The sequence below is a fragment of the Olea europaea genome, chromosome 2, assembly GCF_002742605.1.
Source record: "Olea europaea var. sylvestris chromosome 2, O_europaea_v1, whole genome shotgun sequence".
Lineage (NCBI taxonomy): Eukaryota > Viridiplantae > Streptophyta > Magnoliopsida > Lamiales > Oleaceae > Olea > Olea europaea.
In genome coordinates this window covers 21,261,490-21,280,172 of record NC_036238.1, presented here as the reverse complement: position 1 = coordinate 21,280,172, position 18,683 = coordinate 21,261,490, and the positions used below count along the sequence as shown (strand labels likewise).

The following is an 18,683-nucleotide window of genomic DNA, read 5'->3' as shown; positions in this document are numbered from 1 at the left end:
ATCTACCTTCCATTATTATCATGCATTTGTATCTATATATATATGTATGTATAAGTCTCATTTTATAGTCGTAAGAAAGAGTTGGTGAGGATTGGGGGAGGTAGTGGAGGGTATAATTACTAATGGTTGGACCATATATGATGAGGATGAGAGTGATTGGAAGAGCCATACCTCTGCAATTGCTCAGTCCATTCATCTTATCAAGAAACAATTTCATCCAATTTTAAATTCGTTTACTTAAAATTTTTGAAATTTGTTAGAAAATTTCTGAAAGCTGTGCACTGAGGTTTTGGCCGCCGCCGATGGTAGACGAGGCACAGGAGGGAAGGAGAAGAGGAGAGAGTTTTTTTTTAAAATATTTTAATGAAGATTTTTGAACTCATTTGCACTTTTTTTTAAAAGTTTGGCCCATGGTTGAAATTTCTTCTTTATTTTTCTTTTCTTTTTTTATTGTTTTGTTTAAATGGAAGGGTATATTGATCATTTAATGTCAAAAATTGATGAAAATGACGTTGAACGCAAAGAAATATTGAAATAGGGGCTAAAATGTTAAAAAATGAAAGGTAGAGACGTCTTCTACAATAATCTCGAAAGATAGAGACGTTTTGTACCAATTACCCCTTAAAATTATATCATCATTCACTCTCTTGCTATTAACTACATATTCTCTAATAAAATAAAATAACACGTAATCACAAAATCTTTTATTCTTTTTTGATCACACGTTCTTCAAAAATATATTATTCCAACCATTAAAATTTCAAATAATGAGGGTCAAACAAAGCTTATAATAAAAATACAAAATAATTAATTACTGGGATAAAAAAGAGAAAATTTAATTACGGGGTTCTAGTTTACTGTTACACTCTTGATCATTAAATTAAGCTCTTAGAATTAATGTTATTTACTACTGCTTTCTCAAATTTCAACATTTTCCTAGTCGTGCATCGAAGAGAAAATATCATTTTTAGTATTGCAAAATTACAGAATGCATAGAAAAATAGGTTAATGCACGAATAAATAAAAATTTATTTGTCTATATTTCATGTAATTATGATGTTTACAAAAACTATATTCGTGGTCAACAACAAATTTATCTTGACTGGATCAAATGATCATAAATGGGTAAAGTGTCTAGTTAGATCCAGCGTACGCTGGAGCAATTTCTATTGAAGATTCCGTAAAGTAGGTCCCAAATGGATTGTTTAATCAGAGAAGAAATGCGGCCCCATTTTTTGCCCATTAAAAGTCAAGCCTTTATTATTGGTTGGTGTAATATTCTACTATCTGATTATTACGATTTGCATATTCTTTCAGAGAAAAGGGCGGCTTGATTTGGTAGAAGTAAATAGGACCCCACGAGGAAGGGAAGGGCTAATATAGATTGGGTCACCAAGAACGCCAACATCTTCATCTCCTGGAAGTGCATCAAAATCTCAGATGGATAATCTTTTGGGACTTCTTAGAATTCGGGTCAAGAGAGGTGTTAATCTTGCTGTTCGGGATGTACGAAGTAGCGATCCTTACGTTGTTGTCAAAATGGGTAAACAGGTCGGTTCACATTTCTTGCTCACTTTCATTTGAAGTTATTTGTGGCGATTAAGATATTTGTTTTTGAATATGTTGTTTTTCAAGTGTCTTAGTCGCTTGGATTGCAATTTTGTACGTATGGATTGGGTCTTTTGGATGCTTCGCTGGATTGTTCATGGGGGATTTCTTGTGAAACTCAATTGAGATAGTTTACGAGTGTGTAATGGTTATTAAAAAGTGCGCCACTGAATAGTTAAAACAGGGGCTTAATCAAATTAAGCTGCAACGAGAGACATGGTAACTTGTGGTTTCGTAAGGATTGAGACGAGATACAGAAACGCGAAATGTTGGAAACTTATGTTGCAGAGTTAGATTATATTGTTTCTGATCTTCGTCAGACCGCTACGATATGTGCAAATTTTCTGCTTGGCCTTTTAGACTTCCCCGTTGGTTCTCTCTTAATTATTTTTATTTACAAATTAGTTTTCAACAAAATATGTTTGCTTGGGAATAATTATTTTATAGATGGTAAAGTTAAAGGAGAATTTGAGAACGGGCTAATACCCCTGATTTGGTGGGTTGAGAGAAATGGTAAAAATTACATTACATAGGTTTTGGGTGGTTTAGCGGCCAAAAAAACTTGCAAGCACCGGTTTTTCCAACCTCTATTAAATGGTGCCACTCAAAAACGGGGAAAACAACTCTCAAGCAGGCTTTAAGTGTTCCTTTTTTTTCTCATTCCAATCTTGACTTGCTTTCCATTTTCACTAAACTAGAAACGAAGTAATCGAAATCTTGCTTAGATTTATGTCAACGTTTTTCTTTCATGGGAGCATCCAATGAAGAACGAATGTAGTTATTGTAGAGGAAAATGATGAAAAGTAAAATATGTTTTTCCTTTATTTGAATGAAAGTATACAAACCTGTTTATACAAGTCTATGAGATAAGAATACAGCAAACAAAGAAACTAACCTAATCAACTCCTAACGTTAATCACCTAATACACGGTAATTGATATACTATCAATAACTGAAAGAATGTTATCCCTTATCCCTTAACACCCCCTCCTCCCCTCAAGCCATTGGTTTGGACATTAGACACAATATCGTACGAGCGTGACATATGGGGTTAGCTATAAGGTAGATTGCTCCCACATTGTCACACCACAGAATGGCACAGGAAGGAGATAAACAATCCAGTTCCGTAAGCAAAGATTGTATCCACAAGAATTTTGAAGTTGCATAGGCGATCGCTTTATACTCACTCTCAGTTGAAGAACCAGCAACCGTTGGTTATTTTTTCTCCATCCAAGAAATCAGATTATTTCCAATAAATATACCGTAACCATTTGTTGATCTTCAATCATCAGGACAACTGCCCCGATCACTGTCACTGAAGCAATGAATTTGAAAATCTGAATGTTTGGTGATGAATGAGCCAAGCCGAGTAGTATGTTGAAGATATTGTAGTAGGCGTTTAATAGCCTTCCAATGATCATCTGTTGGTGAGTGCATGTACTGACACTTTATTTATTGCGAAGGAGATGTCTGGTCTAGTCAGTGTTACATATTGTAAGGTCCAATGACCCGATGATAATCATCACCATTTTGTAACAATGCGCCAACCTATTTTGAAAGAGAATGAGAGGTAGAAGTTGGAGTCGAACAAGGCTTTCATTGGGACATACCAGTACATTCTAACTAGTCTGCGATATATTTTTCTTGAGATAATAAAATGCCATCTGTAAGATAATTAACTTCTATCCCCTAAAAATAATTAAGTCTGCCTAAGTCTCTCACAGGAAATTCTAATTGAAGCTGCTGCATAAGATTAGCAATGAGGGAAGGAGAAGAACCAGTGATGATAAAATTATCAACATACACCAATATAAAAATGCGATGAGCACCCCTTTGTAGAAAGAATAATGAAATGTCAGCTTTAGAATGAATAAAACCAAGCTTGCATTAAAAACTGCTCAAACGTGAATACCATGCCTGTGGGGCTTGCTTGAGATAAGAGGGACTTGTGAAGCTTAAACACATGATCCGGTTTAGAAGAATTAATAAATCTAATTGGTTGCTCCATATAAATTTCATCTTCTAGTGAACCATGAAGGAAGGCATTCGATAAGTCAATTTGATGTAATGGCCAATGGGGAACAGTAGCAAAAGACAAGACCATGTGAATGGTAGTTGCCTTCACAATAGGGCCGAAGGTTTCTTGATAATCAAAACTGGCTTTTTGACTAAATCATTTTGCAACTAGACGAGCTTTGTAGCACTCAATGTTGCCATCTTTATGTCTTTTAATACGGAAAATCCATTTATTAGTGATGACATTTTTGTGTGCAGGTTGAGGAACCAATGACCAAGTGCGATTGTCATGTAAAGCTTTAAGTTCAACATGCATCGCCTCCAATCATTTAGGATATTTACGAGCCTGTTTAAAGATGGTAGGTTCTAGGGCTGTAAGCAAAAACCGCAAAACCGGAAAATCGAATCGAAACCGCATTTTAGAAACCGTCAGTTTGGTGACACGTGGACCTGGTCAACGAAATGATTTTGAACCAAATCAAACCGGTCAAAATGGTTTGGTTTAGGTTTGAGAATTTTAATTGTGGTTTAAAACCAAATCGGACCAGCAAAAAATATATAAAAATAAAAAAAATGAAAAAATGAATTTTTTTTGAAAATTCATCCAAATATGTAAAATTCAATAGTTTTGTCATTTGTGGGTATTTTTATCAATTTCTAATTTTCTAATACATATATATTATTATTACCTAATAATCCTAATTTTTATCTAATAATCTCAAAACTAACATAATCTATTAAAAGTCATTTTCCTCTTCAGAATTCAGATGAACTCCAGCTGACACCCGACACAGTCTTGAGTCATCGGCACCACACACACTTCTTCTTCAGATTTTTTACGTCTCTTCAAAGTTGAATTGTAGTCCATTACACCAAATCAGAGACGGAGATCCTAAACCTTCGGTGATAATATTTACTATGAATAAAGTTTCAAATCAATAATTTTTTTGAGCAAACTGAGGTAAGAATCTGAAATTAAATGCGTTTCGTAACAACATACAAACTTAAGCTTGTGTAATTGTTATGTTTATATATTATAAATAACTGATTTATTATTGTGGTTGATTATTCTTTTTGTCTAATCAATAAACGTGTTTCAAATATGATGTTCACGAGGTCTTGTTGGATTGATTTTTTTTTGGCATTATATCTCATTTAGTAGACTTGTATTGTAACGTTATCATAACGTCATTAGCCTAAAAAAGGTGAAAAAAACTATGTTTTAGTTTATTGTGATTTCATTTTGATTTAGTAGATATTTAAAGTTATAATAGATATATTTAGCCCTTGTTCGAGCTATATTTTTCATGTTATCATAATGAGAAAATTGACCACTGGAAAGGAGGTTGGGTCCCATGCATGAAACAACAGGTCAACAAATGCGGTTGGACTTGTGTGATAACCGTCCAAATTTTCATTTTTTTGTCCCAAAAATTTGGTTGAAACAAGGACTTAGATTGTTTTAGATTTATTGTTAGTAAGATATAAATACATATTGAATTCAATGAATTAATGTCATAAAAGTATACTGATAAAAAAATATACGACGAAACCGGCGGTTTTAAACCGGACCAAACCGTTAGGTTTAGGTTTGAGTTTTTCTCAAACCGGTTAAAACGGTTTGGTTTGAAAATTTGTCAAAAATCGATAAAATCAGATCGCTTACACTCCTAAGAGGTTCAGTATCAAGATAATTTGGGGTAGATGAGTGATATGCAAGATGTTCTTGGCATTTGGAATGAGTGTTAGTTCAAAGTTGCATGGATGTGTACGATGGGGGGGGTGGAATTATGGTCTGATTTTTGTGGAGAAGAATTTTGAGAATGGGAAAGATAAAAAACCAAGTTGAGACTGACGTGGGTACGCTGTCGAAATAGAGTTTGAGAGGGATTAGAAGTTTGAAAAATAATGTGAGATGAGGAACAGGAAAGAGAGGAAGTTTGGTGGGATGAGGAAAGTCGAGATAAAATAGGACTTGATGATTGCTGGGGACGTGATGAAGCAGGAGAATTAGTTTAAGAATTATTTGAAGAGGAAGAGTTGATGTTATTTGAGGAGGTTGAGGCAGTATTTGAGGAAATTTGGTGAGATGAGGAATTCGGTGGAGATAAGGAAATCTTACCTTGTAGAGAATCCAAATTGCATGGCATGTATGCGTCACAGTAAGCCAACGAAAAGATGTAGACGTGTCTAGCAATGTAGATTTTATTGCTTTCCAAATCAAGACATTGAAATCCTTTGTGATTAGGAGACTCACCCAAAAATACGCAAACTTTTCTACGGAAAGAAATTTTTTGTTTATTATAAGGTCTTAATAAAAGAAATATTGCACAACCAAATATTTTGAATTCAGAATAGTTCGGTAAGACATGAAATAATTTTTTGAATGGGCACAAATTTTGCAGAACTGGTGTAGGTAAATTATTTATTAGAGTTGTGCCGGAATCAAAAGCATATAGCGAATGTTCAAGAAGAGTAGACACATGAGCTAAAAGAGTAAGCCTAGTGTCAACAGGATGTCGAATTTTTTTTTTTTAGCAACACAATTTTGTTCATGGGTATATGGACAAGCAAGGCGATGTATAATGCCATGTTGGGTGAAATATTTATTTAATTTTTGATATTCACCTCCCCAATCAAAATGAAAAGAACGAATTTCTGTTAGAAATTGACTTTCAACAAAAGATTGAAAATTAAGAAAAATAGAAAATAAATCATTTTTATTTTTAAGGAAATAAACCCAAAAATCTCCAACAAAGATAATAAAATATGTGACCCAAAGAAGATAAAATAGATGCTGGACCCTAAACATCAGAGTGGCAATATCAAATGACACCTTTTATGTTCTACAGAAGCTAGAGAAATTTTAGATAACTTGCCTAAAGGACACGCTAAACAAGACGACGATTTAGAAATACTAGAACTCTATAAATTATTAGATTTTAAAATGGAGGAAACTGTTTGGTGATGAGGATGTCCCAGTCTTGCATGCCAAGTCGAGAGTGGAACAACTTTAGCCACATTAACCTCTTTCCTTGGTGATTGAAAAATATACATGCCATGTTCACTCGGACCTTTGAGTAGGATTTCCTTGGTCGCCTGGTCCTTAACAAAAAAATGAGTAGCCAAAATTCAAAGAAACATTTGTTATCCTTGGGGAATTTTTAGACTGAAAGGAGAGATTGTTGAAACTTAGGTAAATGAAGAACATTGTTTAAAATAAAATTGCGATTTGAATAATGATAGTTGGCGGTACCTGTGTGAACTGTTGGCAACCCTTGTCCGTTTCCAACTCGCAATTGATCAGGACCCTTGTAATCATGAGCAACACTTAAAATTTCTATACCTGGAGTAAGTTGATGCGTTGTTCCAGTGTCTGGTATCCAAGGAAAAAAATTGAGTACCTTGATAAAATTGATTGTTTGACACTGGCGAAGAAGAGGGTGCCGTGCACATCATGTGTGCTTGAGGAGCCTGGCGTGATGAATTATGTCTCGGGTGTAGCGGCGTCGACACTTATCTGCTTTGTGATTCTTAAACCCACAAATATGATAGGTAACTTTGCCACGTCGTGGGAATGAAGGCTGAAAAGGACCCGATATGGTACTTGGCACAGAAGTTGACAACTAAGGCAGTTGTGTCATGGAAGAGGCTTTATAGGCAGCATTCGCAATAGGTAATTCTTGACAACTTTTTAGGAGAATCTCATGGGTAATAAGGTGCCTTTGGAGTTTATGAAATGAGACAGGCTCATGTCTCATATTAAGAGCAGTTATGATAGCATGAAATTTTGTTTCAATGTTGTGATAAATAATCGCATTGAATTCTGCAGGCGAAATAGTGTGACTAGCAGTGGCGAGTTCGTCAGCTAGTGATTTTGCCTTTTGGAGAAAAGCAAACATAGATAAATCATGCTTCTTCAATTCTTGCAATTTTATGTGAAGTTGGAGTTGCCATTTTTGTGAAAATGAACCAAAGGATTTTGATAAGGCATCACAATCAGCAAAGGACAAATCAAGTCCAATCACATAAGGAAAAATCTCTTCACTTAGTGAGGACAATAACCAAGCAAGGAGCATTTGATCATTTTTATACCAGTTAAGATATTCAGGTATGGGTTTCATCTCAGGTGGATTGGTGGTGGAAGTAATGGTTTTAGGTAGTGCAAGTTCAGTTCCATCAATTAAGCCTTTTAAGGTTTTGATAATTGAGTAGTGGTAAAAATTGAGCTTTCCAAGCTAAATAATTTTTGGAATTAAGTTTTATAGTAAAAGAATGATGGGATGATGTTGTAGAGGGTGAAATGGATGAAGGAAGAACAATAGCTGTTGAGGTGTTTGACATATTGTTGTCTATGGCTCTAATAGGGGCATTCAAACTTGAAGCGAAGCAAGCGGGTAGCATGTTCTGACAATCCTCATTTCCCTTTTCCTCCTCTTTTAATTTATCTTTTTTTATGGGTAAAAGTTTGCAATTGGAGGCCTAAAGACTGTAGCTTATTCTGTAACAGCCTTTTTCAACCTCCCCTCAAGAAGTATGGTAAGAGTTTCGGAATAGAATTGGTAGTTCTCGTGAACGACTCTGATGCTATTGCTATTTAAGAAGAAAGAGTTGGAGGAATAAGCAATGTAATGACCAATAAGACGAGATAGAATCAGGAAATAGGAATAGAATCGGGCAATCGGATGGAACTCTTCACTTGTTTTTCACAAGCAAAGCCTTTGTTTAGGAAAGGAATAGCAGACCGTGGAAAGTGACTCTCCCAAACGGGAAAAAGTAAGGGCTTACCTTACGTCCTCCTTCACGTTCTCTTCTATGAAAGTTCGATGGGCATACTCAATAGTTATCTATCCTTTCCTGTACCATTTCAATTGCCTTGTGCTAAGAGGGCATTGCGAGATAAAGGAAAGGGCTGAAAAGGTTGTTTTTTGGCCCCATCTTCATCCCGAATTCATGGTTCAAAAGAAAGGGCCTTCTTGACGCTTCTAGGACGGCTTTCAATAGCTCCATTGGTCCGAGGCCAATAAGGAGACCAACTCGGCGAATTTCTAAAGAATGGAGTCTGGGGCATATATATAATATATGTCACTTCCCTCTGTCCATCAAAGATGCCACAAATCGGATTCTGTAGGGTTGAGCTGTCTGGTTAATCCAGTTCTATCCCAGTTATCTTAAACAAATTGGAATAAGATTAGGATGAGAAGTCCTCGAGATGCCGTTGTCACAAATCTTAGCTAAAGCTGTTTTTTTTAATCCACGAAAGTCAAACTAAGCTCGATTCGCTCCAAATTCCCACAGTGCCTTCCTTGGGAAAGGTGACTCATATCTTCTAGTCGCTAATATAAATATCCTTCGAACGTTATATTCTCATCTTTCCCATATTTTCCAATGGTGGCCTTTCTTAAGCCTCAGGTTGTGTTAAAGTAATCCCATTAAGGGACTAAGGCTTGCCGCCAGATTTATTCATTTTCGATGAGCCCCCTGAGTCACAGTACGCTGACCAAACTCATACTGAACAAGTATATCCGGGTTGGTACAGTTGAAGTTGGTTCCGCCATAAGACTTGAATCCCAACTATGAGGGAGGTTTGTAGCTTGCTTCTGTCCTTAGTCAATTTTTGGTTCTTCAAAAAAGTAAGATCTTTTCCTTCTCTTAGGGATCAAACATCGATTGCAACGATTACTACAGGAGGGAATGGAAGGATAAGAATAGGAATCATAGTACCATTGGAAACATAAGTAAATGGGCCTCTGCTTGAGCCTCCCCTCCAACCGTCCAGGGACTGGACGTCTCTCGATTCTTGAGCATGTTGGGGGATTAGGCATTGTGCGTTAATGCGGGCGCTTCAACAACAGGAAGGATATAGCTTTTGACTCAATGAAGTACTCTGCCAGCGGACTCCTCTACGAATAACAAGAAAACTTTTCTATTTTTTACATTAGATATGAAATAAAAAAGAAAGATAGATATTCCACCGAACACTTTCTAAATGCATACCAAACCAATCCCTGATGGGTTTCACAGTCGAACATTTGATAGTCCTGTTCCTGAATATACAGAATAGGGTTGGAATTGAACTGCTACTCGCTATCGGATCGGGAGAAAGAAAGGACGGGGGGCGACCATTTGAAAAATTCTCATTTCGCTCCAGGATCCACAGCAAGTAGTTGTTGTTTGCTTCCTGAGCCTATACTTGGCGTAAACGATTTTAAATAATATGAGACCACCAAGGCCTCCAAAAAGATTCTGACAGAATAAGATTTAGGCAACCAAGGCTAAGGTCTCCCTTTAGTGTGTAGCCTCTTATCTTCGACCAATTCTCTTCTGCTAGCGAAAATCACTCCATTCTATAGCAATTGCCGGGAATAATAGGCTAAAGGATCGATTTTCATCGGAAATCTCGGTAGTTGTGCTTTTAGGCTCAATTAATTGAAGTCGGGCGTGGACATGGAAAATGATGTAAAGTAAAATACGTTTTTTCTTGTATTTGACTAACAGTGTACAAACCTATTTATTCAAGTCTATGTGACAAGAATATAACAAATAAAGAGATGAGAATACAGCAAACAAAGAAACTAACCTCATCAACTCCTAATGTTAATCACCTAATGCTCTGTAATTGATATACTATCAATAACAGGAAGAATATGATCCCTTATCCCTTAACAGTTATAAGATCTTTTGGGTATTTCCTAATCTGCGTTTTTTAACGCGGGAGGTTTCATGTTCTTCTCTAAGCTTTTCTTGGAACAGAAGTGCAGATAAGGCTATGTTGTTTAAAGAATCATTTAGTTGCTGTAAAAGTTTACTATCCTGCAATTTCTTGCTTCTGATACATCCAAATCAAAATGGGCGCAAGTGGAATTTTAAGTTTTTTGTTACTGTTTTATACAAAATGAGGTTAGGACCCGTTCATCCTCTAATTTGTATTGAAACTCCACAATCAGTTGCTCCAAATCTTCGTGGCTGGCTAATATGTCACCTGAAAGAATGCTTCTTTCAGGCGGAACCTCTGCAGCGTTTGAGTCCCAAAATATTACGTGGCTAAAGTAGTCAATCGCAAATTTAAAAAAAAAAAAACGTTTTAACATAGTTTGAAAATTTTCGTTTTAAAACTTATGGTTGCCAATTGGTACGATTAGATGCCACATTTGAAAGAGAGTCATGTAAATTAGTTTTTGTTCTGGGGTAACTTGATATTTACTTTAAGCCTCTTTTAGTTTGTAGCTTGTGAGTCTACTGAAAGAATTGAACTTTATATCATATAATTAACTTGTTCATATGATCTACGTTTACGGCTGATAAAGAGGGCATTATAGCTAAATTGAACCTGTCAGGGGACTTTTCTTAATTCACTTACTAGGTTGTTGTAGGTGATGGGAGAAGACTGAGGGTTCTAGGGAGATGTTTTGAGTAAATGAGATTTCCCTGGAGGAGTCATTCGGAATTTTGTTTAACCAGCTTTCTTTTGTAACTGAGATGGAGGTTTCTTGGAATACTGAGTTTAGATAGGACAACGTGTTTTGGGAACTCAGCCTTTACCGAATTTTCCTTTAAAGTTGTAATCAAATAGTTCACAGGTTTGTGGGTTCCGTTAAATGTGTGCTTAAAAATAAGTTTGGGAAAAATGGCATTACGAAATGGGTGCCAAACAGGGTCTGGTGATAGCTTATCCGTAAAATAGGCAATATGAAAGTCCTGCCAGCATTGAGATGCAAATTTTTCTTCTTGTTATAATAATATTTTACTTCTTGGAAGCACCTTATAAAGCTTTGACATATTAATTTTGCTGTTTCATGCAGAAATTGAAGACTCGAGTTATAAGAAAGGATGTCAATCCTGAATGGAACGAGGATTTGACGCTTTCTGTCGCAGATCCTAATCTTCCAATCAAGCTGGTAGGGTTCATTGGCTCTTACTTTGAGCAACTGCTAAATAACACGAGTTAGAAGAATTTATTAGATTACTTTAGATTTCTGACTTTATATCGTCTAGTAATTTGTTTAGCCAAGTAATTTATCTTCTTGACAAAATAAAATTTACAAGTTTGAATAGCTAAACACTTAAATCTTTATAGCATCATGGCATTGGATTTTCAGTATTCTTTTCATGGATAATAAGCACTCTGATGCGTATTCTTATCCCCGTGTATGATTTCAGACTGTGTATGACCACGACACATTCACCAAGGACGACAAAATGGGAGATGCAGAAATTGACATTAAACCATTTGCAGAAGTCTTGAGAATGAAGTTAGACAACCTCCCCAGTGGTACCATACTAACAAGAATACAACCGTCGAGGTCAATTTGCCTTGCTGAAGAGAACTGCGTGATCTGGAATGACGAGAAGGTGATGCAAGATATGTGCCTGAGATTGAGAAATGTGGAGTGCGGTGAAGTGGAAATTCAGCTTGGGTGGATTGCACTCCCTGGCTCCAGATGTATATAGAATGCAAGAAATGTCTATTCTGGTACCTCCATTTTTTTTTTCTTTTTGGGTAACTTATAATGCTGTAGTAATATTTGCACTCAGTTTTTTGTGGTGAGGTTTGTTCAACAGGACAAAGTTTGTTAAGCCCTTGTATGGGCTCCATTAAAAATGCATTTTGAGAAAAAAATGTATTTTAAATCGTAGTATTTGAAGAATGTGTGGTTAAAAAATAAGGAAAAATTTTGGGTTTTTGTGTAATATTAATTATTGAAGAATGTGTGGTTGAAAATAAGAAAAAGAAAAATATATTTTTGGAGAATAGAGTTCACTGAATTTGTGGATAAGGTTTGTGTTTAAATGAATGACTAAGTTGCCAAAATTTTAGCCTCTCATCTTCAGTAACTCCCATTTACCTGCCTCTTCGACTAGTCATTGCAAAGAAAATTATCAGTATCTCGGATGCCACTGATATTGATTGGTCAATGACAGGAATAAATAAACTACTGGGCACTTAAGAAGAAGAAGAAAAAAAACTGTTGCTGTTCACTTGCTAAAATGGAAAGAAATTTGATACTTCAAATGTAAAGTGGGCCATTTATAGCCAATGACTGAACTAAGTTTATAGAAAAATCTGCCACTTTCACAAAGAAGTAGAACAATCCTAAAGACAAGGAAAAACAATAAAAAAACTAGAGACTAGGTCCTTGTACACGTGAACTCATGACCAAGTCTTTGAGACTAATTATTTAAAAATAATAAATAGCAAAGTTAAATTTCCAACTTGACAAAAATAGTTTGAAAAAAAAATCTTGTAGTGAATCACTCCATTAATCAAAAGTTTGGAACTTTATCATCACGTTATTGTTGATGATAGTTCTGCTAAAACATAACCGATGAAAAAGGAAAACAATGTTTCCAACCTCTTGTGTGAATCTTGGAGAAAACAACGATATAATCATTAATTGATGTTATTGTGGTTACCTGAAACCATGAAGGAGGGTCTATGGAAATTCAATCTTGAATAAAAATGAGAACTCAACTCCCTCTTGTCCACAACTTCGAAGTATATTATTATCTAACCATAGATAAGAAACCATCATTTTTTGATTGTCGAGGTCAATTGGCAATCCAACTTGGAATGCACTTTATCAACAGTGACCTAACGTGTAACTCTTGTTCGTGGAAAGGTAGCCATGGTTTCTCTTATTGCTAGTTATGTTCCATTGACTTCTCAACCAATATATGCCTTCATCGAGCAATTGAGAATGGAGTCCTTCACAATTTGAAGCAAGCTGGGAGTCCACGATCATTCCCCCTCCAACTTAGGGAAGCAGGTTAATGGGTATAATTCAAATTACTACAATCATGGGGTTACATCAAAGCATAAGAATTAATCAAGAATAAACTCAAGCCAAAGATCATGACTCATAAGATTATTACAAATTAATTGGTTGTCACACTTTTATCTTTCCTAAGTGTGATTTTTCACCTCCAATATAGTACTTAATTTCTTATCAACTATAGTGTTTACCATTTTCGTGTCAAATCATTGAAGTCTTTTTCTATATATACGTATATTGTTCTACGAATAAAATAACAAAGCTGACCATCACATTTTTATAATAAATACACACATGGCCGCATGATGCACTACATAATTTCATTTTCATGCGAAAAACTTTGACCCTAATGGTAATATAGACGCTATCTATGTACCTGTTTGGTACATAATATCAAAATGTATGAAATAATATAGAAATAATATTTATTTCATTATCTCGCAATAATATTATTCAGTACTCTATAATCCACCTCATTAGATTACACCAACACATACAGACAAACATAGAATTGTATGTATATATTTGGTATCATTTGGTCATAATTAATGGTATGCAGAGGGGGGGAATCGGGAGATATCTTTGGAGTGAGTGGGGACACGATATTCGGTAAAGGAAGACATGAATTTATTAAAATGCATGCATGCACGCAGACAAGATTTCAAATGGGGACAGTAATTTTTATTAGATCCTCTTCACTCTTCTCTTGCATCGTATTCGTATAAAAGGACAATAGTAACTGTATGGCGTGAAACAAAATTAATATATATACACACATAAGATAATATATATTTACTCCACTGTACATGTCTGCTTGGGTTGGGTGTGTGTGTGTATATATATATATATATTTTTTTTTTCATCAGAGAGTGTGTAATTTTTTTTTTATGAAGTATTTCAAATTAATAACTTAGCTGGAAAAAGGTTGTGTATACCATATTGTTTGACTACACTTGAAAGTTACTTTTTATTTTTGGAAATGATGTCTTCTTTGGTGTTTCTTTTTTTTTTTTTAACTAAAAAGTTATTATTATTATTTTTTAAATGAGTGGTTGACACACAGATTCTACAAAATAAATATATGTTTCAAACCACTATTAAGTGTCTCCAAGATGCGCTCTAAATGTAAAATACTTTTTGTTTTAAAGAGCTAATGCTTAAAAATAAACTCATATTCTCTCTATTTTAACTTTTAAAATAAATAGTGCATTTAACTCTCCAAATTTTGAAAGTTAAATTCACTCTCTATTCTTATTATACAATAATTGTAATAAGTCACAAATTTCAATAGTCTACTTTTTAAACTATTTAAACAACATTTAAATTGATTCATCATTGACATATAAAAAATTATAGTAAATAAAATATGAGGAGAAATCAAGAAATATTTTTTGAGAAAAGTAAAATTAAGAATCAAAATAGATAAAATTGTTAGCGTGCATAAAAAATTTTATTTTTTAAATTTAAAGATGCTCTCTATAATATATAAGATGCCCCCCCTCCTTATCTAAATATTTCATGAAATCAGAAGTACTATTCATTTATTTATTTTTCATTTTTACTTATTTATAATTTGAACCGTTTGTTAGACCTAAACCTCCAATCAATGTAGATTCAATACAAAAACTTTTAGTTAATGTTAACTTAAAAGAGTAAAAGAACAAGATATCTGTCTCACATGCCCTAGTCATATTTTTCTAACCATAGGAGACTCGTTATTAAAATTTAGAGCTCTATCTTAAATTGTCAATATTATTAAAAAAAGTAATTCAAACTCTTATACGTTGTTCAACTTGAGATTTTAAAAATTTTTTTTTTTTTTTTTTTTTTTTTTGACATGGTAAGTTTACCATAAGGCTGGCAAAGAATTTATAATACAGACCGCAATATCTTCTCTCTCACAGAGACACACATAGAGAGAAGGGGTTTAGGGGTGAGACAAAGAAAATGGTAGAAGACAGAGAAAAGAGAGGGGCAATTTGGATTGAGAATAAGTGTAAAAGGGACAGAAGAAGAAGATGAATAACAAATGATACTGTAAAGAGGTGATGAGCCATAATCCTCATCATTGTCACGTCGTTTTTACTTCACATACATCGATAACTCCCAGAATTCCACGCTCTCTCTCTTTCTATTATTTGTCTGCTCTTTTTTTTTTTTTCCTTCTGATTTTCGTCTTTGCTCTCTATCTCTCTATGTAGCCTTGAGATGTAGTCTAGTCAACTGTCCTCTCTTTGTTTCAGTTTAACCAACACCATTCCTTCTGTGTTCCCTTTTTCTTTCTGTCTGCACCGTTCAATCTCTATCTCTATCTAACTCAAAATACCCTACCTACTATTTTCTTTTCATCTCAGATCAAAATACCCCATTCCCACCAATAACCTATATTTTTGATTCACCAAGATTTCAAACCCTAAATCTTTCTCGTTGAAGAATTGGATGATGGGGTACAATGATGGAGGAGATTTTGATAGCATTCCAGATTCAATTAACAGCTGGAGATTTCGGCCTCTCGCGCCAAGACCTGCTGCTAGTTCCACCACCACCATCACAAACCCTCATTGCTTGGGCCGTATAAATGACAATAATCTTCTTTCTCTAAATCACCGTTTTTGTAAGTCTTTTTATTCTCTCTGTTATTTTGTGTATGAATACTTTAATGGGGTTTTGGGTTATTTATTTCAGCCGGTGTGACTGAAAAAAATAAGAGAGAGTTCAATACACAGCAGGTTGTAGCGAGCTCACGCTGGAATCCTACGCCAGATCAACTACAAACCCTCGAAGAACTGTATCGACGGGGCATTCGAACTCCTTCGGCCGAGCAAATTCAGCACATTACTACACAACTTCGACGATATGGAAAGATTGAAGGAAAGAATGTGTTTTACTGGTTTCAGAATCATAAAGCTAGAGAGAGGCAAAAACGCCGCCGTCAGCTGGAATCTGTCTCTGATAATGAACCACCCCGGAATAACATGGAGAATGGTGGAAAAAAAGAATCTGCAGGTACAAATCAATTGATGGGAAGTATTACTAGATTTTACTTGCTTAATTCTAGACACTTGCAAATATAAAACTTTTAGATGAAATGATTACAAGTAATGTCATTCTCGGCGAAGATCTCGAGTTCAAATCGTAATAAAGACAATCCGTCTCCCAGTAAACAACTTTAGACCACGTAGTTTAACAATAGCTCTTCAAAGGCTTTTAAGTAGTTAATGACAGTTAAAGAATCAATAATACTCATGCATGAGATAAAAGAGACAGACAGATGAAGAGTTGTTTGATATACATTTGATTATCCTTCAATAATGTTTTGTTTGATTTTTATTACTTATTCTTTTCCCATTCCGATTCTCTTTATAAAGTTACCTTCATTTTGTTTTTCTATCTTTCCATAGATGCAAACAGGACAGGATTTGAAGGTGAACAGACAGGAAATTGGGCATCTCCTATAAACTGCAGTACAACTGCAAAGGTCGTCTGTTTCCTCTTTCCTCTTTGTCTTTACTGGGGAAAAAACTATCCCATTTATGGAAAGATAGAAAAACAAGAAAAGCAGCTATGTCATTGGGAACGCCTATATTACAAGAAAAGAAGAAATTAATATCTCGTCTATTGTGTTATTGAGTTTGATCTCTTAAACTCAGAATTAAAAACATCAGTTTCTCCGAAAAGCAATTAGATTCCTTTAATTAACTAATAATAACGACATGATTACATGATCATCATTTAAGAATTAGGTTTTGCTATAGAGAAGCATCAAAACCTTTGTTTTATTTGTTGGAAATGATGAAAAGGGTCCAAAAGATGGATATCTTCCTTTTTGTCGGGGCAGCTATCGTTATGAAACAATGCTAGGGTTTTTGGATGCTGTGCTTATTCATTCATTTGGAAAATCGATGTGGGAACCCATAATACTGTCTGACCTTAAATGTTATAAGACCATTTAACCCCTAGACATTGTACTTCTGATGAAATAAACTTAGGTCAAGAAAGCAGCTATGTCATTGGGAACGCCTATATTACAAGAAAAGAAGAAATTAATATCTCGTCTATTGTGTTATTGAGTTTGATCTAATATTGCATACAAAACTAAGGTTAAAGTTTGTACAGTGTTTTCTTGTTCTGCGTTGATTAAATTATTAGAAAACCATTGAGTGAAGGGAAAGGGGGCTATGTCAGTTGTAAATCTACATGGTTTGTTTGGTATGTTAAAAAATAAGATGCTAGAATCTCATTAGTCATATATAACATTCTATTTTGAGAATTTTATTGTGTTTTCTAATTTTATATTTGATTAATTGGCATGCATTTAATTATCAGAAAACCCTTTCATTAACACAAAGGGCAGCAAAAGCAGCAGAAGCAGAATGTAAGTCAGATGGATGGGTACAGTTCGATGAGGCTGCTGAATTACAACAAAGGAAGACCCTAGTAGAAAGGAATGCCACGTGGCAAATGATGCACTTGTCTTGTTCATCGTCTCCTACAAACCTAATGAACCCAACTCCTGATGTTACATCTGCTTCTTGTCCATTAACAGTAACAGTAATCGACCCAAAGCTCATCAAATCTCAATATTCTGATATTTTTATCGGAACCCAAGACGAGGAATTCCAGACCCTTCAATTGTTTCCTCTTCAAAGCGGCCATGGCTATAGCAGTAACAACGAAGGTTTAACGGAGAATGAGACGGAGATGTCTGCAGCAGCCATGAATTCTAACTTCACTTCTTTCCAGTTTTTTGAGTTCCTACCATTGAAGAATTAATTAATATGCATGGAATAAAAAAGCAGTATCTATGTATTAAAACTATGGATTTGTATTTACTCGCTTGAAACTGGAAACAGGAAATTTTTTTGCTGATCTTGATGTAACATTTCAATGGTAGATTTTGGCTATGCAAAAAGATTGCCTTAAAATGCTTTTGGACCATTTTGGGTGAATCGATGAAATGCTAGATTTTAGCAACATTCATACTGGCTCTATATATGTTGACAGGAGTAGGACTTGTTTATTTACACAGATACTCTTCTCTCTATACACATACGTATGTATACGTAGAGAGAGAAATAGATTAGTCTCCCAATGAAGGAATTGGGAAATTTTGAGGGTTTGGAAATGAAGTGCTGAAATTAGATTGTGAAGTCACTTGGAATTTCGATAAGGGAGGATTCAAAGTTACATATATGAATATAATAATGTTTATTTCTGTAAACATTCCTGTCATAAATACCAAGGAAACAAAATTGACTGAAAAGGAAAACGACGCCTAGGGTTAGC

The 18,683-nt window shown here is 35.0% G+C and overlaps 2 protein-coding genes across 2 annotated transcripts; both read left to right on the top strand.

Annotated features, from left to right (window-relative positions):
- The first annotated feature begins 1,169 nt into the window (after window positions 1-1,169).
- On the top strand, window positions 1,170-12,255 carry LOC111366287 (protein C2-DOMAIN ABA-RELATED 4-like). The gene is made up of 4 exons (XM_022987019.1): window positions 1,170-1,185; window positions 1,318-1,551; window positions 11,427-11,522; window positions 11,785-12,255. The coding sequence occupies exons 2-4, from the start codon at window positions 1,441-1,443 to the stop codon at window positions 12,073-12,075; spliced, it is 498 nt and encodes a 165-aa protein (XP_022842787.1). The 5' UTR covers window positions 1,170-1,185; window positions 1,318-1,440; the 3' UTR covers window positions 12,076-12,255.
- Window positions 12,256-15,322: 3,067 nt separating this feature from the next.
- On the top strand, window positions 15,323-18,346 carry LOC111366276 (WUSCHEL-related homeobox 1-like). The gene is made up of 4 exons (XM_022987008.1): window positions 15,323-16,011; window positions 16,083-16,403; window positions 16,799-16,875; window positions 17,724-18,346. Exons 1-4 carry the CDS (start codon window positions 15,837-15,839, stop codon window positions 18,168-18,170), a joined length of 1,020 nt encoding a protein of 339 aa, XP_022842776.1. The 5' UTR covers window positions 15,323-15,836; the 3' UTR covers window positions 18,171-18,346.
- The last annotated feature ends 337 nt before the right edge of the window (window positions 18,347-18,683 follow it).